The sequence below is a fragment of the Lithobates pipiens genome, unplaced genomic scaffold, assembly GCF_037356315.1.
Source record: "Lithobates pipiens isolate NorthernLeopardFrog02 unplaced genomic scaffold, aLitPip1_a1.2 Scaffold_8, whole genome shotgun sequence".
NCBI classification, from domain to species: Eukaryota; Metazoa; Chordata; class Amphibia; order Anura; family Ranidae; genus Lithobates; species Lithobates pipiens.
The window spans coordinates 432,406,063-432,428,648 of record NW_027507903.1 but is presented as its reverse complement, the minus strand read 5'-3'; the positions used below and the strand labels follow the sequence as shown (position 1 = coordinate 432,428,648).

Here is a 22,586-nt window from a genome sequence, read left to right as displayed (position 1 = left end):
TGATTGGATAGATTGACAGCAGCGCAGCCATTGACTTCCGCTGCTGTCAATTAAATCCAATGCCATGGGGGGGTTTAAGTCTTGCTGTCTGTCAATAGAGCAGCTCTCCAACAGGGCACTCGAGAAGAGGAGGAGCCATGAGTGCCACTGAGGGACACCAGAAGAGGAGGATCGGGGCCACTCTGTGCAAAACCAACTTCTTTTATTTAGGTTATAGGTCATGAACAGAAATGCAAAAAAGGGTATTTGCTATGGGGATTGTGGTCATGAGTGGGTGGTTCCATTATTACGGACAGGACTGCCCAGAAATTAGTTGTGTTTTGGGCAGGACCACCCGGAAAGTGGACGTGATCTGCGCTGGGTGGGTGTATCCCCTGTGGCCCAAGGCTGGGGGTGACAGTGTCCCAGGCACTGGGATGAAGATATTGGCAAGAATGTTGTCATGACAAAAATATGTAGACTGCAACTGCTGACCGTTTTTTAGAATGCTGGTTAACAGGCTGTTGGCTGACCCATCAGCTTTTGTACTTTGAGTCTCTAGTACAGAAGTATAATCGGGTGAGTTGGAGGAGATCAAATGTCCTGATCTGCATACTTGTATCAGGTTAGTGACTTAAAGAACTGACACAACAGTGTCCACTTGACAGGCAACTGGCAGTTTTACGAGGAAGTCCGCAATGGCTGCCTCCATGTTTCTCCTATCAAAGGGTAACAAAGCAGGGTGATCAGGTTGCAAGGGACTACTATAGGTACTATTTAGTACCTTTTTCAGTGAATATCAACACGTGTATTTTATATATATATATATATATATATATATATATATATATATATATATATATATATATATGTATATATATATAATATATAATATACACACACATTTGCCTAGCTTTCTTCTTAATACATTTTTTTTTTTTTTTTCTGTGAAGTTGCTGTTTGCCTGAATTTCAAATAGCCAATATTTCCTAAGTGGCCATGTTGTCATTTGACAGTTAATTGAATATCCGAACATCAAATAGCGATGCAAATCGGCTCTTTAGTCATTGCTGCCCATAACATTATTTTCGCTTTAATCACAATTAAAGAACACGCTACAAAAGGGAGGAAGAGACGTTCTTTCTTCTCGGTCACCGAATCAGCGTGGTATAATTGCAAAGTGATTTCTAGATATTTTTCTGCGTTTTCTCTAAGGTGATGGATGAGCAGCAGGTTGGAAGAACAAAGAGCTTCATTACACTTGCTGAAATGTTTGTTTATATAAAAGTGCATTTTTTTTTTTTTTAATAGTCTGCAAGGCTTGATTTTTATTCAACACAGAAATAAGACGTTTAAATTACTCCTTGAAAAATGCAATATGGGGGTCTGTTTACAGACTGACCATGAAATAATAAAGCAATCCTCTCCTGGCAGACTCTCGAGAAAAACAGTGAGATCTTTTTTATTAAGATGGGAACAAAATTGCTGAGGTGTTTTTTTTTTTGTTTTTTTTTTTGGATAGAAACAATGCACATAAAACTGGAAATGAAATGTATCTGTGTGAATGGGCCCATAATATACTATACAAATATGTTCAGACCAGTATACATCAGTGGGGGGGACGCTGGAGGGGTACACATATCTTTTACAGGAAATGTCCACATTTTCAACCTTTCAGTAATAGAGATTTTTCAGATTTTTAATTTTTTTGCCAGACTTGGCTAGCTGCTTTGATATGAAACAGACAGACATCCCAAGGCCACACATTCTCAGGCTACAAAGAAGGCTATTTTTCTCCAAAAAAGCTTTTGCCCAAGTGCTTCCTTGTTGTTCCATATGCCAAGGATGCATATTTACCGGAGACAAAAATGCATGTTTGTAGACCATTGTAAGTCAGATCCCTGCTTTTTCCTCCAATGCATGGCCTGCTGCTGTTGGAGGTCTGCAGGCACTGAGGATGTGAGATTGAGAAGGGATAGAAAGCACGTTTTTATTTAGAGTAAGAGGTCTACTTTAAACTGACTGAATATTTGAATTTGATGTGTTTTATCTAGATTAAGTATAAAGGTAATGTGTCTGCATGTGAAAACAAAAACAATTTTTTTTTTAGTTTTTTACCCAATTATCGTAAATAACAGCGTTTTGATTTTCTGCCATTTTTTTCCCCTCTGCCTAGCTCCAGATCGACAAGGTTGTGACTCTCATATTCGTTTTCCTGTGCCTCCTAACACCAAGCATTGGATTGCACTTCTACAGCGTGGGAACTGTACCTTTAAAGAAAAGATTCTTCGAGCCGCATCCCACAATGCTACAGCTGTGGTCATCTACAACAATAATTCTAATGAAGATACTGTGACCATGACACATCCAGGTATATTGAGATTATTAATGCATGCTTGGTAAGCCTAAAAGTAGATCTGTATATTGATGACTTAACACTATAGGATGTTGGTTCCTTTCCTTTATGGTAACACAGTATGTATATTTTATGCATCAGTCCTGCAACATGCAAAAGGACTATAGAAAGGCTGACGTTGTTTACTGACAATAAGTGAGGAGACCTCACCATCTGGTCTTAATGCACTTACATTTATGCAACAGAACAATATTATTTTTGACATGGCCACTGGTTAAGATATTTGCTTTGTTTCTCTCTTAAAGAGCCCTTTATGTCAAATCTCCTGATCCAGTTATACTCAATATCCCAGCACCCCCTGCTTCTTCTCTTTTGTGTCAGCAAAATAACCAACATAACTTACACAGGGTTGATGCTATGACCCTAAGTCAGGGATCTCCAAACTACGGCCCTCCAGCTGTTGCGGAACTACACGTCCCATGAGGCATTATAAAACTTTGACATTCGCAGGCATGACGGGAATTGTAGTTCCTGAACAGAGGGCCGTAGTTTGGAGACCCCTGCCCTAAGTCATATAACAATTTTTGGGCATTGCGAACAGAGTCTCAGGCCTGAGCACTGCAACATGGGAGGGGATCACATACCCCCCCCCCCCCCCATACCTGAAAGCACTGGGTTTATTTTGTGGTAGCTGCTATACAGAAAGGAGCAGTGAGGAAGTGCTGCAAAGGTAAGTAAAGCCATTTTTTGTTTGGAAGGCAGGGGGGTTTGTATAACTGTGGACCTTCAGGCCTTACCCCATGCAAGGCCTGACTTGTATCTGATCCTCTGTAACAATTGTTGAATTTTGGTACTCGGATGGGCTCCTGAGGTATCTATAGACATGTAAAGATTATTACACATTTTCCAACTAATTTGAAAATTACCGTGAGCATTGATGGGTGATTTTTCACAGCCGAAAGCACTAGTCATCCTTCCCCATGGTAGTCATAGCCAGCCTGAGTTTCATATCAGCCCAATGCATTGGGAACACAACTGGACTTATTATGGACCCTCTAAGTTCTATAACAGGGATATGCACCAGTTGTTGCAAAACTAGTCCCATCATGCCTCTGCCTCTGGGCATCATGCTTGTGGCTGTCAGAGTCTTGCTATGCCTCATGGGACTTGTAGTTCTGCAACAGCTGGAGGTCCACTAATTGCATATCCCTGGTCTATAAACTCAGGCTGCCTATAGGCTCATCTTTGACAGCAGCTGCCAACTTTTGCTGTTTGTTTTTCACCAGACACTTTCTTATTCCACCCCCACCGCCCCATCAGTCACGCCCCCCACCCCCACCACCGCCTTTTTTTGGTGGTTGTGATAATCTTATCTCAGAGTTACCAGCTGTCATGATACAATAATAATTGGACATGGTTTTAAAGCTGAACTCCAGGCAGATTTTAAAGTCTTCAATACCGCTCTGCATTACCAAATAAATGGATTACACTTATTTTTTATTTTTTTATAAAAGCAAGTGCTGTGAGAACAGAATTTGACATATCAGCTTATTGCAGTCCCCCTCCAGCAGGGGTGCTCAACCTGAGCCCTCTGATGTGGCCCACAACCTCAAACAAGGGAAGCGCATACCTGGGGTTGGCAACCCATTGATCTCGATTTGGGCTTTGCCGACCCACCATCCAAAAGCTTCAGGGTGCAGTGAGCCAGCGCCGGCAGCAGAAGCAGCAGGCGTCCGTGGAGGAAGCAGGTACCGCATAAGCCAATGCTTCCTCTGTAGCGCTAGCTGCTGTCACAGGAGGAGTGATACAAAATACACTCCTTTCTAGCAGCCTGGAGAGAAATGCCAGCAGCAGCTGCAAGTGGAAAAGAAGATCAGTGTAACAAACGTCACATACACTGCGCATTGCAATGTGCATATTCGCACCTATAGAAGGGATAACGACTATTAGGTTTCTTTCACACTGACCTGCGGGTGCAGCACTGCAGGTTCCCGTAGGTTACACTGAATCATAATCTTCTATTCTACAGCTTTGGTGCGCTTTCTGAATACGCACCTCACCCGCAAGATGTGATAGAAGTTTATTGCAAAGCGCAGCTCACCCGGTGGAAAGCCACTAAGCTGCGCCACCTATGTAAAAAGTGACCCAAGACAATGTTTCACACGAGTTTCATGTACGCTTTCTTTTTGTTATTGTGATTTAAATGGTGGGTAAACATCAGGGAAATAAGCCTGATTGTTGTTTAAAATCTAATTCAGCTATTCATAATTAAAAAAAAATTAAATTCTGAACCATTTCATTTCATTGTGGTCCGGGACCAGTTACTGAATCACTTAAAGTGGATGTAAACCCTCACTTATACCCAGTGAAGTGAATGGCCTCAGATGATACACAGACATGAAACAAATCTCTCTACAAGTTTTTTACACGTATATCTGCTGTCTTCAAATTGCTATATTCTTTAGAAAGTGCACATCCTGTTAGAGATTTTGTCTTTCTGTTTAGCACTGGGAGTGGATTATTGGCATACAGCCAAGACAGCTGATTGGAGGAAAGGCATACATAGGCAAAGGAAGGAAGGAATGTGCAGAGCTGTGCCATGACAAGACAAGCTCTCTGCTAATCACACATTTCAGGCTGGTTTTATCTCGGTTGAGGGGGAGCGTGTCATAAGTTGTGCTGATAACAGAGGAACAGAGCAGCAGAAACACACGGGACTTGGTACTTTGGAGAGAGATAATAAAACACTAGAAATACATGTGCCCAGGTCAAATTTCAGGAATCAGGTTTACATCCACTTTAAAGTAATATTAAAGGCAATTTTTTTTTAGCCCCTTCCTCCTGTCGAGTGCCCCCAGAGCAAGCAGCTTGCAATGGAGGCATCCAAACAGACTTGCCCCTAAGCCGCTGCTCTGCCTGTCTGCCCTTTTTCTCCTCATTGGATTACCGGCTGTGATAGACGGCAGCGGGAGCCAATGGCTGTCTCAGCCAATGAAGGAGAGTCCCTAGAGAGACGATGCTCTTGTGCACTTCGCTGGATTGAAAGGGGGGGGGGGTCACAGGGAAGGTTTTTTACTTTCATGTATAGAATGCATGAGGGTAAAAAAAACTTCAGCCTTTAGAACCACTTCAAGTGGCCCTTGCTTTTCAAAAGGTTGAGTACCTCTGCTCTATAGAAATGCTAAGAGAAGGAGAGGCAGCACTGGCAGGAGTCAGTCAGTTGTGCTGATGGACTAAAACAATATGGTTAAAGTAGGAGGGGGCAGAATGTCTGCTTCATCAGTCTGATGCTTCTCTTTTTACTGTCCAGACACAGGACATGTTGATGTTTATTAAATGCAGCAGAGGACAATTGGGGCCTGACAGACAGGGCTGTGCTGTGAATAAATCCTTTGGCACGTTAAACTCTCATTTATGCTTCTCATCTGTGCATTTAGCCTTTTGCCTGAGGTCCAACTTTAAAGGGAATATATATTCTTATATAAGAGATTAGGAAATAATTTTATCAATGGAATGTTTCTCCTTTTATCCAATGTGTATCTACATATGATTTGTGATTTATATGTTCACATGGGGGAGCAACCATATTTTCTCATTACATTACTAAGGTTCTACTTCCTGCTTTGCAGTTGTGCTTTAATCCTTAATCCCTTCATGCCTAAGGCCCCTTTCACACTTGTGTGACTTGGGACTGCATAGTTGAATGACAAGTCATCCAATGAGTACCATTCATATCTGTGCGACTTAAAGTCGCACCAACTTTAAAGTAGTCCCTGTACTGCTTTGGACTGACATTGATGCAAGTTGAGGTCCATTGACCTCAAGTTTACACAGGCATTCCCAAAATCGCGGCCGTGAAATCTCACAACTTTCAAGTCACGGCAGAGTGAAAGGGGCCTTAGCCTTTTTCTGACACTTCTTGCTTACAAGTTAAAATCAGTATTTTTTGCTAGAAAATGACTTGAAACCCCCAAACATTACATATAATTTTTTTTAGCACTTAGAGAAAAAAATGCAGATGGTTTCAATATTTTATGTCGCACTGTATTTGAGCAGTAGTCTTTCAAACGCAATTTGGAAAAAAATACACTTTTATGAGTTAAAAAAACACACACTGGTGGTCTTTTCCATATGTAGTATGCAGACTATGGGTTAGAGCAGGGGTCTCCGAACTGTGGCCCTCCAGTTGTTCAGGAACTACAATTCCCATCATGCCTACCAATGTCTGTGAATGTCAGAGTTTTACAATGCCTCACGGGACGTGTAGTTCCACAACTGCAGGGCCATAGTTTGGAGATCCCTGGGTTAGAGTATATATCCTTCTCTGTAACAACATACTCCACACCAACATCAAAAGGGATCCTTACCAAACCGATTGCAGAATTGTTCCGCCTAGAAGGCCAGCTGGCCTTGCATCTTTTTACTGCAACTAAGTTGACCATAACGAGGGCTTGGAAAACTCCTCTACTCAGCTTTGAAGCAGTTAAGAATCATATGAACGATATCTTGGTAAGCGAGAAGCGGACCACATTAGCCTCAGATGCACACAAGCTATTTCATGGCAACTGTGGAATGCATATATCCAACCTTCCAGATTTGATAACAAGTTTCTTTCAATTTAGCTACTGTCCGGCGAACACCCCATAGGACTCTTCTTCTCTTTCTTTTCCTCCTAGTGCTCTCTCTCTTTTTTTTTTTTTTGAACCTCCTTTATCTTTCTATTTCTCAGTTTTCGTATCCAGTTTTTCTTTGTGCATGCTTACTTTTAGGCTTAATGTATAAAGGATGTTTTTACAACCTCTCCTGAACGATTTAACTTGACAGATAGTAACCCACAGTTAAAATGCCCGTTTTGGTGTGTTTATGTGTTACGTTTAGCGGCGTTTTGCTGCGTTTGTGTTTTAGAAGCATTTGAAAAAAAATAAGCAAAAATGAAAAACGCCTGTGAACGAAACGCAGCTAAAAACGAGTTACCTTGAAATGCCTCTAAAGTCAGCATCTGAGCAAATTTTTTTGCTTTCCAAAAAAGTCCTCTAAACTCAACTGCCTAGAAACAACTATAAACGACCCTGTGTACACGTACTGATAAGATAACAGAGGAGAGTTCAGGAGCCGTTGAAAAAAATGCCCAACTGCTCCTAAACATCCGTTTAGCAGCAGCAGTGTACATGAGGCCTTCATTCCACCAGGCTTTAGGGCATGGCTTGGGTGTGGATGGTTACAGTGATCACATCCTTCTAACAATATATTGTATACTTGCCCGTACGGACATCCAATGTTGACATGTTTGAAAGTTTTGCGATCCTTAACCGCTTGCCGACCGGCGCCTGTATATTTACGTCTTTACGTCAGCAGAATGACACGGCTGGGCAAAGTAACATACCCGTGCATTACCTTGAATTTCCTGCCATGCACGTATGAACTCCGTGACCGTGCCCGCGGGACCAAGCATCTCCCCGTTCCCGTTCTGCCTAGTGACCGGACACTGATCAGCTCTCCCTGTCGGGAGCAGTGATCAGTGTCGTGTCACTGCTAGCCCATCCCCCAGACAGTTAGAAACACGCCCCAGGACACACTTAACCCCTCCCCGCCCCCTAGTGGTTATCCCCTTCACTGCCAGTGAAATTTTTACAGTAATCAATGCAATTTTATAGCATTGATCGCTGTATTAATGCCAATGGTCCCAAAAATGTGTCAAAATAGTCTGACGTGTCTGCTATAATGTCGCAGTCATCATAAAAATCGCTGAATGTCACCATTACTAGTAAAAAAAAAAATTAATAATAAAAATGCCATAAATCTATCCCCTATTTTGTAGACGCTATAACGTTTGCGCAAACCAATCAATAAACGTTTATTGCGTTTTTTTAACCAAAAATATGTCAAAGAATACGTATCGGCCTAAACTGAGGAAAAAAAACCTTTTTTTTAATATATTTTTTGGGGATATTTATTATAGCAAAAAGTAAAAAAGAATGCATTTTTTTTTTCTAAATTGTCGCTTTTTTTTTGTATATAGCGCAAAAAATACGTAGATTTTGCTTGGGTACAACATCGCACGACTGCGCAATTGTCAGTTAAAGCAATGCAGCGCCAAATCGCAAAAAGTGCTCTGGTCAGGAAGGGGGTAAATCCTTCCGGGGCTGAAGTGGCTAATTATGCCCGGATGTCTGTGCTTTAGTTCATCATGCAACTTTATTACTATGATAAGTTGAACTTGGAAGTTATAGAATTTTTTTTGTTTTATCCCTTTGTTAGGATTGCCATATATAATGTAACCATCTCAATGTTAACCTAATCTGTCTGAATTATTTTTCAAATAAAAGCCCTTGTAAAAGAATACAGTCCTCTCCCAGTATGGGTGATTTGCTATCTTAACAGTTGCTAAGCAGTGAGACAGCATGACTGTGTTGGATAATCTGCTTTTCCTCTAGGGCCTTTTCTACAAATCTCCTACATTTAAATCAAAAATAAGAAAGAGGAAGCATGTAAAAACTCAAATCAGCAATTACTGCAACAATAATAACGCAACCTATATGATCCCTGAAATTGTATTACATGTGTTCCTTTATTCTGCAGCAGCTCTTTGTATTTCCCCTGCTGATTTGCACCAGGTCGGCATAGACTTGAATGGGAGCTACTGTTCTCTGTTACACCGTGTGGAAAAATACTATCAACGTCCACACACTTCCAACTCGTGAGACAGGAGTATAGTGAAGCTGGCCATACACGTAATTATTTTAGTAGACACTAAATAGTATGAATGGATGAATCCCACTGCTGATTATTGTATTTTGACAGCCGGCATTTGCAGCTGTCAGATTACTTGAACAATGGATATCGGCTGATTGGCTGCAGACACTGTTTGGTCAAATTTTTCCACCTGCTTTTTTGATTCAACTGAATATTTTAAATGAGAAAACAAACGAAAATGCCATAGACAGGAAATTATGGGGCTCTTAACTTAATATTTTTTTACATAACCCTTAAAGGGAATCTGCAAATAACTGATTTCACTAGGTTTTAATGAGATATTTGCACCACCGGGTTAGGTACTTTTGCTCTCTCCTCTTGCGATAACGGCTTCAGCTGTTTCAGGTTTGAATGGTGCTTTCTCCAGACTGCATGTTTTAGGCCGCGTACACACGGGCGGACTGTTCGCCCAACCTTGTCCGCTGAACAGTGTTTGGGCGGACAGTCCGCTCGTGTGTGGGCTTTCAGCGGACAGTTTCAGCGGACAGTTGGACGGACAATGTCTTTCGGAAATTCCGAAAAACTGTCCGCTGAAACTGTGTTTGAGCGAACAGTCCGCCCGTGTGTGGGCTTGTCCGCTGTACTTTCGAAATGAGCGGACTGTTCCCGCTCGGAAAGTCCGCCCATTTCGAGCGCGTGTACAGGTAGGCGGGGCCCGCGAAGGAGACGTCGCGGGCTCCGCCGCCTGGAATGGGCTTAAAGGGGAACCCCAACGCCGAAAAAAATCGGCGTGGGGGTTCCCCCCAAGTCCACACCAGACCCTTGTCCGAGCACGCTACCCGGCCGGCCAGGAAAGGGGGGCGAGCGAGCGCGCCCCCCCTCCTGAGCCGTACCAGGCCGCGTGCCCTCAACATGGGGGGGTGCCTTGGGGAAGGGGGGGGCCGCGCGGCCCCCCCACCCCAAAGCACCTTGTCCCCATGTTGATGAGGACAAGGGCCTCTTCCCGACAACCCTGGCCGTTGGTTGTCGGGGTCTGCGGGCGGGGGGCTTATCGGAATCCGGGAGCCCCCTTTAAGAAGGGGGCCCCCGGATACCGGCCCCCCACCCTATGTGAATGAGTATGGGGTACAATGTACCCCTACCCATTCACCTGTGAAATAAAGTACAAATAAAAACACAACACAGGGGGAAAAAATATTTTATTGCACAGCCGGGGGTCTTCCGTCTTCGGGGGTCTTCTCGCCGGACTCCTCCGCTATGTGTGTGTAGCTCTTTTGCCAGCGGAGGAGTCCGGCTTTCTTCCTCCCCGCCGCCGGCCTCTTCTCCCGACTTCGGGGGTCTTGTCCCCCTCTTCGGTTCTTCTGCCGGGCCACCGCGCCTGGTCCGGTGGCCCGGTCTTCTGTCGCCGTCTTCCGTTCTTCTGTCGCCGCCTTCGGTTCTTCTGCCGGGCCACCGCGCCTTCTTGTAGCTCTTTTACAGGCGGTGGCCCGGTCTTCTGTCGCCGTCGCCGCCTTCCGTTCGTGTTCTTCTTCTTGTTCTTCTTGTTCTTCTCCTGGAGATGTTGACTCGACGAGCTCTCCGGCCGGAATGCCGGGGACGCGCTGTGCGGTCACTTATATAGTGACAATGGGGCGGGGTCACATGGTATATGTCACATGGGTTGGTCACATGGGTTGATGTCACATGGGGACTATGACATCGTAAGGGGGCGGGGTCACCATGTGACATCAACCCATGTGACATATACCATGTGACCCCGCCCCATTGTCACTATATAAGTCACAGCGCAGGGCGGCTCTGGCATTCCGGCCGGAGGGAGCGACGTGTCAACATCGCCTGGAGAAGAACAAGAAGAACAAGAACGGAAGGCGGCGACGGCGACAGAAGACCGGGCCACCGCCTGTAAAAGAGCTACAAGAAGGCGCGGTGGCCCGGCAGAAGAACCGAAGGCGGCGACAGAAGAACGGAAGACGGCGACAGAAGACCGGGCCACCGGACCAGGCGCGGTGGCCCGGCAGAAGAACCGAAGAGGGGGACAAGACCCCCGAAGTCGGGAGAAGAGGCCGGCGGCGGGGAGGAAGAAAGCCGGACTCCTCCGCTAGCAAAAGAGCTACACACACATAGCGGAGGAGTCCGGCGAGAAGACCCCCGAAGACCCCCGGAGCTGTGCAATAAAATATTTTTTCTCTGTGTTGTGTTTTTTATTGTACTTTAGTTCACAGGTGAATGGGTAGGGGTACATTGTACCCCATACTCATTCACATAGGGTGGGGGGCCGGTATCCGGGGGCCCCCTTCTTAAAGGGGGCTCCCGGATTCCGATAAGCCCCCCGCCCGCAGACCCCGACAACCAACGGCCAGGGTTGTCGGGAAGAGGCCCTTGTCCTCATCAACATGGGGACAAGGTGCTTTGGGGTGGGGGGGCCGCGCGGCCCCCCCCTTCCCCAAGGCACCCCCCCATGTTGAGGGCACGCGGCCTGGTACGGCTCAGGAGGGGGGGCGCGCTCGCTCGCCCCCCTTTCCTGGCCGGCCGGGTAGCGTGCTCGGACAAGGGTCTGGTGTGGACTTGGGGGGAACCCCCACGCCGATTTTTTTCGGCGTTGGGGTTCCCCTTTAAGCCCATTCCAGGCGGCGGAGCCCGCGACGTCTCCTTCGCGGGCCCCGCCTACCTGTACACGCGCTCGAAATGGGCGGACTTGCCTCCGCCTTACGTGGGCGAGTCCGTTCATTTCAAAAGTTGAGCGAACTGTTTGCCCAACCTTGTTCGTCAAACAGTCCGCTCGTGTGTGGGCAAGTCCGCTCATGCAAATTTTGAGCGGACTGTTTGATGAAACTGTTTGCCGAACAAGGTTGGGCGAACAGTCCGCGCGTGTGTACGCGGCCTTAGGCTCCATGCACACTGAAGCTCAAAAAAAGCTTTTTCTGGACGCCAGATCGCTGGCAGAAAACGCTGGTTGAAAAACGTGCTTTTAACAGCGTTTTGTACTTGCGTTTATGAGCGTTTTATAGCGTTTTTAATAAAAATACACAGAGGACACGCCAAAAATCCCACAGTGCATTCCAAACTCCCACAATGCATTGAAAAAATAGAACGCCAAACACTAACGCATGTTTATGAGCGTTTATGAGCGTTTATGAGCGTTTATGCGCGTTTATCTGCGTTTGTCTTTTTTTGGCGGTGAAAACCAGCACTTTGAACACGAATTTCTGGCATTCAGAAAAAAGCCCATAAACTCCACTGCTCATTAAAGCTAAAAAACGTCCATGTGTGCATGGACACATAGGCTAACATAGAGTGGAGTTTATGGACTTTAAAAAAAAAAAATGCCTAAACTCCAATAAACTGCAGTTTATGAGCTCCAGTGTGTATCGAGCCATAGCTCTTTCCATAGATGTTCAGTAGGATTCAGATTGGTGCTCACGGAAGATCAGTTAGATAGTAAGGTTGAATAAAGACACCAGTCCATCCAGTTAAACCTGAGTGAGTGTGGGTGCGTGTTTACAATTGTCCTTATCCCTGTACATTGTGTCTCCACTTCAAGATAGTCCAGTGTTTTTGTTCTTACCATTATAGGGTGTTTTTAGCTGTGTTTTTCGAGACATCCTGTTGGTGGACCCTTGACCTGTAACACAGACAGAGCATTCATACACTGTGCAGTATATATCGCTCCATATTTTCTTGATAGTCTTGACATTTCATTGTTCCCTGCACAGATTCATGGTACACCCATGCCAGACACAGCAAAGCAGCTCTCAAAACCTAACCAAGCCGCCTCCATGTTTCACAGTGGGTACAGTGTTTAAGCTTTATTCTTTTCATCTGTGAACCAAGAGCTGATGTGATTTGCCAAAAAAGTTCTGGTTTTGTCTTGTGTCCAAAAGACATTCTCCCAGAAGCATTGTGATTTGTGAATATGCATTTTAACTAACTCAAAAGGTTTCTTTTTTTTTTTTTTTTTCCTTCGGCAGTGAAGTCCTCCTTTTTTATTTATTTATTTATTTATTTTTTTTGAGCCCAAAAAGCAATGGATGATGTGATCAGACACTAATGTATCTTAACTTTGGAGTTCAGTTTGTGTCTCTTTGAAAGTTTTCATTTGGCCCATCATTTATGCTACACTCCCATGGACCTTAACCACTTCAGTACAGGGCACTTTCTCCCCCTTCCTACTCACACTTTCAGTGACAATTACTCAGTCATGCAATACTGTACCCAAACAATTTTTTTTTCACACAAATAGAGCTTTCTTTTGGTGGTATTTAATCACCACTGCGTTTTTTATTTTTTGCGCTATAAACAAAAAAAATAGCGACAATTTTGAAAAAAAAATTTTGCAATATAAGTACATTTTGTTCATTGGGGGCAAAATGTATACTGCTACATATCTTTGGTTAAAAAAATAAAAATAGTATATATTATTATTTGGTCTGTGTGAAAATTATAGAGTCTACAAGCTATGGTGCAAATCATTAAAAATTGATCACACCTGATGTATTGATGGCCTATCTCATTTCATTTCAATGTCAGGACAGTACAAATACCCCCAAAATTACCATTTTTTGCAAAGTAGACAGTTCAGTGTATTTAGTAAGGCGGATGGCGAGTTTTTTTGAAGTTTTAATTTTTTCCCACGATTTTTGAATAAATTTAAGAAATTACATTTTGTTTTGTTTTTCACACAAAATTGTCATAAGTTATTTCTCACACACAGCATATGCATACTTGCAGTTACACCCCAAAATACATTCTTATACTCCTTGAGTATGGCGATACCACATGTGTGAGACTTTTTCACAGCCTGGCCACAGAGAGGTCCAACATGCAGGGAGCACCATCAGGTGTTCTAATTTCATTCCTACATCTTATACTTTAAGGTCCTGGACCAGCAGGACAGTGCTATTGCTCACAAAATGACCCAATTTTGGAAAGCAGACACTCCACATATATTCTATGGGGCATAATTTGTTTCCCACAAGTTTTTGGAAAATGTGGAAAGAAAATTAAAACACTTTTTTTTTTTTTTTTTTACACAAAGTAGTCCATTTATAAGATTTTTCTAACTCATAGCATGTACATAGCAAAAAATGACACCCCAAAATACATTCTGCTACTCCTACTGCGTATGACGATACCACATGTGAGACTTTTACACAGCCTGGTCACATACAGTGGCCCAACATCCAAGTAGCACCTTCAGGCATTCTAGGAGCATAAATTACACATCCAATTTCGTTCCTACCCATCACACTTTTGAAGGTTCTGCAGCACCAGGACAATTGAATTTCCTACAAAATGACCCCATTTTGGAAAACAAGCCCCCCAATGTATATTCTATGAGGCATGGGCTGCAGATAGGTACTCGGGTACATTTATGGCCTGCATATAGGTACTCTGATGGGCTGCAGATAGGTACTTAGGTATTCTGATGTAATGTATACTGTGGAAAAGGAAGTACACCAGGTATTGCCCCCTGCAGCACAAATTACTTCTTGTTGGTGTTTGGTGTAACTGTTCACAAATCTCTGGTATCGACTTGTTTGTGGGTTTTCTTTCACAAACTACCCTTCTAAAATTCCGCATCACATTTCAAGGCATGTTCAAAACCATCCTTTTCATTTTGGACCAATCCTTGCTAGTGTGTTTCATTATATTGTCTTGTTGAAAGACCTATAGTTCATTCATAAAGTATTCAGACCCACTTTTTTTCAATTTTGTTATGTTGCAGCCTGATACCATAGTTGTTTCAATTCATTTTTTTTTTCTCATTAATCTAAACTCAGTACCCCATAATGTGAAAACAGAACTTTAGAAATGTCTGTGACTTTATTAACTGCTTTAGCCCCGGAAGATTTTACCCCCTTCCTGACGAGACCACTTTTTGCGTTTCGGCACTGTATCAGTCTAACTGACAATTGCGCGGTCGTGTGATGTTGCACCCAAACAAAATTGAAGTCCTTTTTTTCCCACAAATAGAGCTTTCTTTTGGTGGTATTTGATCACCTCTGCGGTTTAAATTTTTTGTGATATAAACAAAAAAGAGCGCACATTTTTGAAAAAAAGCAATATTTTTTACTATAATAAATATCCCCCAAAAATATTTTTTAAAAAAACGTTTTTCCCTCCGTTTAGGCTAATATGTATTTTTCTACATATTTTTGGTTAAAAAAATCGCAATAAAGGTATATTGATTGGTTGCACAAAAGTTATAGTGTTTACAAAATAGGGGATAGTTTGATGGCATTTTTATTATTATTTACTAGTAATGGCGGCGATGTGCGATTTTTGGTACTGCGACATTATGGCGGACACGTGGGAAAATTTACGCATTTTTGGGGCCATTGGCATTTTTACATGGATCATGGCTATAAAAATGCATTGATTATTGTGTAAATGTCACTGGCAGTGAAGGGGTTAACAGTAGTGGGCGATCAAGGGGTTAATGTGTGCCTCGAGCGATCGTGGGAGCCCAGCAGGCACTCGCACCGGCTCCATGGGCGAGCAGGGGGCACGCATGCGCCGCCGTGGGCAAAAATAGAAGCGACGTAACATGACGGCAATTCACGTAGCCGAACCATGTTGCCGCAGTACAACTGCGTAGGCTGATCGGCAAGCGGTTAAAAAGAATAAACTGAAATGGCAATTACACTTAAGTATTCAGACCCTGTACTTTGTTGAAGCAGCTTTGGCAGCAATTACAGATTTGAGAATTTATGGGTATGATGCGAGAAGCTTTGCACACCTGGATTGGGAGATTTTCTGCCGTTTTTGTTCTTTTGCAAATCCTCTCAAGCTCAGTCAGGTTGGATGGGGATCATCAGTGGACAGCCATTTTCAGGTCTCTCCAGAGAAGTTCAATAGGGTTCAAGGGCTCTGGCTGGGCTTCTAGGACATTCAGAGTTTTACCTAAGCCACTCCTGAGTTGTCTTGGCTGTGTTTATTAGAATCATTGTCATTTTGAAAGGTGAACTTTTCAGCCCAGTCTAAGGTCCTGAACACTGGATATCTCAGTATTTTGCTCCATTCAGCTTCCCTTCAACCCTGACCAGTCTCCCAGCTCCTGCGGCTGGAAAACACAACCACCACCATACTTCACTATTGGAATGTATTGGGCAGGTGATGAGTGGTGCCTGGTTTCCTCCAGACATATCATTTAGAATTGAGGTCAAACCGTTCAATCTTGGGTTCATCAAACTAGAGAATCTTGTTCCTCAGTCTGAGAGTCCTTCGGGTGCTTTTTTACAAACTCCAAGTGGGCTTTCATGTGTTTTGCACTAAGGAGATGCTTCCGTCTAGCCATTCTGCCATAAAGCCCAGATCAGTGTAGAGCTGCAGTGATGGTTGTCCTTCTGGAGCTTTGTCCCATCTCAACACAGGCTCTTTGGAGCTTAGTCAGGGTGAATATGGGGTTCTTGGTCACCTCTCACTAAGGCCGTTTCCCCCCAGATTGCTCAGTTTGGCCAGAAGGACCAGCTCTTGGAAGAGTCTTGGTTGTGCCAAACTTCTTCCATTTGAAAATAATGGAGGTCACTGTGCTCTTGGGAACCTTCCATACACCAGCAAATTTCTCATTATGGGGTACTGAGTGTAGATTAATGAGAAAAAAATAATTAGAAAAACTGTAGTATCGGTGCAAAATAACAAAATTTAAAAAAGTGAAGGGGGTTCGAATACACTGTATTTTTGGGTCAGCTTAATGAATAGGATGAAACTATGCTGACTTTCATCTTCCAATCGTGTGCAGACAAAAATGCAGTTTTTTATTCTCCATGCATATGGTTGGATATTCTTTGCTAAGTGAAACTTCACCATGTTCACTAAGCTCTGGGTTAAATCTCCTTGCAAAGTGAATGGCCTATTTGACCCAATCACGGCAAGCTGCTTAGACCTTGGTTCAACAAAGCACCCCCAAACTATAACAATTACACCATCATGCTTCAGTTGTTTTGAAGACCATCTCTTAAAGTCTGTCTTTGGTCTGCACCAAACATGTATGTTACATAGTTACATAGTAGGTGAGGTTGAAAAAAGACACAAGTCCATCAAGTCCAACCTGTGTGTGATTATATGTCAGTGTTACGTTGTATATCCCTATATGTTGTGGTTGTTTAGGTGCTTTATCTAATAGTTTTTGAAACTATCAATGCCCCCCGCTGATACCACCGTCTGTGGAAGGGAATTCCACATCCTTGCCGCTCTTGCTATAAAGAACCCTCTACGTAGTTAAGGTTAAACCTCTTTTCTTCTAATTTTAATGAGTGGCCATGTGTCTTGTTAACTCTCTTTTGCAAAAAAGTTGTATCCCTATTGTGGGGTCACCAGTACGGTATTTGTAAATTGAAATCATATCCCCTCTTAAGCGAATAAGTTCAGTGCTCGCAAACTTTCCTAACTAACATCCTCCAGACTCTTTATTAGCTTTGTTGCCCTTTTTTTGTACTTTCAATTTCCAGTACATCCTCCCTGACGACTGGTGCCCAGAACTGGACAGCAAACTCTAGGTGCGGCTGGACCAGAGTCCTGTAGAGCAGGATAATTATTATTTTATCTCTGGAATTGATCCCCTTTTTAATGCATGTCAATATTCTTTTTGCTTTGTTAGCAGCAACTTGGCATTGCATGCTATTGCTGAGCCTATCATCTACTAGGACACTAGGAACTCTCTCCAGTTCCAACACATCCTTCCTGAGGATTGGTGACCAGAACGGGGCCGATGCAGATGCAGCCGAGTTTTATAAAATGGCAGAATAATAATCATCTTATCTCTCTGGAGTAAATTCCCTTTTTAATGCATGCTAATATTCTGCTGGCTTTTGTAGCCGTATCGTGACACTGCATGCTTTTGCCCCCCAAGTGTATTCCCTTCCAATTTTTAATGTTAAACTTAATTTGCCATGTAGTAGTCCACTTCATTAATTTATTCAGGTCGTTTGGAAAAGTTTCAATATCCTGCTCTGGTGTTATTGCCCTGCATATTTGTGTCATCAGAAAACGCTGAAATCAAGCTAGTTATCCCATCCTCTATATCATTTATAAATACATTAAACAGAATTGGTCCCAGGACAGAGCCCTGGGGTACCCCACTAACCACTCTAGACCATTCTGAGTATATGTTATTTATCACAACCCTTTGGACACAACCCCGTAGTCCATTTTCTATCAGGTACATACCCTATGGTCCAGTCCTACAGACCTCAGCTTGTAGATTAAGCATTTGTGGGGGACTGTATCAAATGCGTTTGCAAAATCCAGATGTACCACATCCACTGGCCTACCTTTGTCCAGATAGCCGCTCACTTCCTCATAGAATGTTAATAGGTTGGTTTGGCAAGAGCGACCTTCTGTCAACCCATGCTAATTTCTACTAATTATACTGTTTTCATTAGCAAATTATTGGATATGGTCCCTTATCATCCCTTCAGTTTACAAACTACCGACAATAGACCGATAGGCCTATAGTTCACAGTAATAGATCTCTGCCATTTTTATGGGCTTTTCGACAATCAGCTGGTACCAATCCTGTCAGTATGTTGTCCATGCATATTAGGAATAGCAGTCTGTCTATAACCTGACTGAGTTCTTTAAGGACTCTCGTGTGTAAACCATCTTGTCCCAGTGACTTTATGTTGAGCTTCTCTAATCCTTTCGGGATTCAAGCCTCTGTTGGCGACATGGGTGGATCCTGTGATGCGTTGTCTTGGTTGGTATACCCCCTCCTTTTCCTGTGTGAAGACTGAGGAGAAGAAAACATTTGGCATAGCTGCCTTCTCCTTGTCATCTGTAACAATCTTCCCTTCCTCATCCTTTATGGGGCCTATGTGTTCCGTCCTCCCCTTTTCCTGTTAATATATTAAAAAAATTTCTTGGGATTATTTTCACTCTTCTCCGCTGTGTCTCTCATATTCTTTTTAAGCTGCCCTAAATGCGAGCTAAATGCGTTCTTACACCTCACATTCATCAATCCACAGCAAATTGTTCCAGAAGAATATATGTTTCCCAAGCAAACCTTGCGCTATAGTTTTTTCGACAGCAAAGGCTTCTTTTAGCATCAAATGGTCAACTCCTGGGCTGGGTTTGCTGGGCCATCCTGAACAAATTTCAGTTGTTTCAAGTCTTTGCCACTTGTAGATTATTTTTTTTACACTGAAATTATTGATTTTAAATAATTTGGCAAGCTTTTTCATTCTGACTCATAGGCATCCAGAACTGTGTGCAGCAGCCTCCCCAGCACCCCCTTATTACTTACCTGAGCACCTTTCCTATCCAGCGATATCCACAAGTGTCTAAGCCATCCGGGACACTCTTCCTGATTGGCTGAGAGACAGCAGCAGCGCCGTTGGTGCCAAATCACTGTCAGCCAATCAGGGGAGAGAGGGGGAGGGGCCCGGTTATGGCTCCGTGTCTGAATGGACATACAGAGCCTGACTCGATTCGGGTGCCGCCATAGCAAGCTGCTCCACAGAAGGGAGGGGCCAGGAGCAGCAAAGAGGGACCGAGAATGGGAGGATCCGGGCTGCTCTGTGCAAAACCAACTGCACAGAGGGAGTAAGTATAACATGTTTTTTAAAAAACAAAACAAAAAAAACCAAAAACGTTTCAATCACTTTAAGTAGGACAGGTTTCTACCTGCATAATTCCTAAGGAGGATCCAATCATTGGCACGTTCATTGGAACGCTAGATGCCAATTTCTTAGATTTAAATGGTGGTAAATGTTGGGGTGTTCTTATTTTTTCCACATAACAAATCTACATTTTTGTTCAATTACATTGTGGAAATGAATACACCATGATCATTTTATGTGTATTTATTTATTTATTTATTTTTTTGGTATACCAGCTTTAGCTGTAATCATTGTTTAAGTTAAAGAGGAAGTAAACCCTGATGGGTTTACTTCCTCTTTTTTTCCCTGCAAAGGTAAAGCATAATGGACTACTATGCATCGCATAGTAGCTCATTATGTGTCACTTACCTGACACAGGAGCCAGCGAAGTCGCCGCTGTCACCTGTAGTCCGCCGCATCCATCTTGGTTGTGGCGTCTCTCGCAGCTCCGACGAATGACAGCGGAGAAGCCGCGATGACGTCACTCCCGCGCATGCGCACGGGAGTCGCGTCTCGGAGCTCCGACGCTGCCATTCGCCGGAGCCGCGATGACGTCACTCCCGCGCATGCGCACGGGAGTAGACAAATTTGGCAAATCCATTCTTGGACTTGCCGCATTTAGTGCGCCTGCGCGCCGCTGTCTACGGCGCATGCGCCGTAGACAGCGGTGCCCATTTTCGGGCAAATATCTCCTAAACCATATAGGTTTAGGAGATATTACTTGGACCTACAGGTAAGCCTTAATCTAGGCTTACCTGTAGGTCAAAGTTGTTTGGAAGGGTTTACTTCCATTTTAATAACTAATGTTTGCCTGTTCAAATATGTTGAAAAAGTTAATTATTCCCATGGAGTTTACTTACTTTTTCGCATGCCTGTATGTGTGGCAGATACTTTTTAGTCCATGGGTGCCATTTCAGCTCATTTGTGAGTGATGGAAAACTCAATAGTACTTGAATAGGGTAGCTTAGGAGTAAGAAGAAGCATGTCTATATATTGAAGATAAAATTAGATGCCAGACAACAGCAGCAGAGGACTGTAATTGCTTCAGAAAGATTGTCATATTTATAAATGTATATTGATGTCCTCCCTTTCATATGAGCTCAGTGATCTACCTTCTTACCACTTTACCACTGACTTCTTCATTGTGCATGGCATTCTTAACTGCATTCACTCATGGGAAGTTGTTTGTGTCTTATCAGGAAAATGATTACATAGATGCTGAGCTAAGCTTTCTTCCTGAGAGTGGGACTATAATGCTTTGATCTGAAAGAGTTTAGCTAAATGTAAATAATCTTATCCATATGTGTGTTAATATCTAAGCATAAGTTCAGGCTGAGTGTTCGATCGTTCGGCGGACAGCCGAACAAACAGGTCGTTCGACCGTTTGTTAGGCCCCACAAACCGACCACAGTGCATTGCAAGCCCTGATTGGAAGCAGTGAAAGCTTCAGCCAATCAGGGCACAGAGCACTGTCAGAGTCATGATTGGACACTGTCAGTTTAGTGTAGTGAGACCATGTCAGTAGTCTTGACATTAATGTATAGCTAAAGTAGGAACAGTTCAGATAGCATCAGTGTAGTCATGGTTGAACACTGTATATTTGACTTGATTGCGTCACTGCGGGTTTAACGCCATTTACTTCTGTCTGTGTTACTGCCAGTTTACCACCATATAGTTTTGCATGTGTAACTGCCAGTTTAAAGCCATATCGTTGTGTGCGTTACTGTACATTTGGCGCATTATATTGCAGTATGCTGTAGTGTATCGTGGAGTGTGAGTACTCAAATTAAAGTGCACCAAACACCTATTTTACATTGACAAACCACGCCGATATATACGTCCTAACTTTGAAGAGGGATATCTTTGTTATGGCAGCAGCTAGCTGCCATAACCCGGGTATCCTCTTCTATGGCGGGTGGTCCGGTTTCCAATAATAGTGGTCTCTGTGGTGGATTTCCCGTCCAGGGCTGTCTGCTTCCACATCCCATAGGCAGCTTCTGCATCACATGGTGGACGATTACCTCGGGGCCAAAACGGAGATGGAGAACTTTCCAGCAGACGATCCACTGCTGGAAAGCTGTGGATCAGATCCACTGACTTACTGGGTCATGAGAATAGACCACTGGCCAGAACTTGCCCAGTATGCTATTGAGTTGTTGGGCTGCCCTGCATCCAGCGTGCTTTCAGAACGGGCATTCAGTGCTGCAGGAGGTTTTGTTAATGATCATAGCACGCGTCTGTCTATAAACTCCGTGAACCATTTGACTTTTATAAAAATGAATCAGTCCTGGATTACCGGCTATGAAGCCCCTGATGCCGATGTCACTGATTAAGTCTTTTTGGGATGTGGACTCTGTAGGACTTCGAGGCTTTGAGGGGGTTCAATAATTTCATCTGGATGAATGTTTTTGGTATAGGTTTCATGGGCACAATTAACACCCAAAGACCAATTTTTCTCCACCTGTTTAACAGGTGCATATCATTGCAATTTTTTACAGCAAGGCCATTTCTTGCTTTCCTCAAGAGTAACTCTATAGGGTTACGGTGGGAAGGTGCCACCGACACCCAATGACCAATTTGTACGCACCCGTTACTTCTATCCAAAGTCAAAGTGACACCAAAATGTATCCAAAAAAAGCTTGAATCTTGTTCACGGTGCCCTACATTGTGGCCTCATCATACACACTGGCTACCCAGCTGTTGCTGAGCAAAATAAAGGCAGCTTGCAGGGAAAATGTCATTTTTTTGGGGGGCTTTTTTAATGCAATTCTTGCTGCAGCAGATTTTAGACATGGTACGGATCTGCCACTTTACAGGTAGACTAATTCCCCCCCCCCCTGACACTATATTGGAAGGAATTTTTCATTTTTATGCTTTCACTTTAAAAAAATTAAAATAAATCACAGCTCATTTAAAAATGACGTTTTTCACAAATAATTTTTTTTATTGATACATGTCCC

General features: G+C 43.4%; 1 protein-coding gene across 4 annotated transcripts in view; it reads left to right on the top strand.

Moving 5' to 3' along the window:
• The window catches only part of RNF130 (ring finger protein 130), a 552,857-nt gene that overhangs the window by 141,165 nt on the left and 389,106 nt on the right, over window positions 1-22,586 (top strand). For all 4 annotated transcript variants that reach the window (XM_077474312.1, XM_077474313.1, XM_077474314.1 and 1 more), the window contains exon 2: window positions 2,156-2,350. In XM_077474312.1, the coding sequence (XP_077330438.1) occupies window positions 2,156-2,350 (195 nt within the window). The remainder of the gene's footprint in view (window positions 1-2,155; window positions 2,351-22,586) is intronic.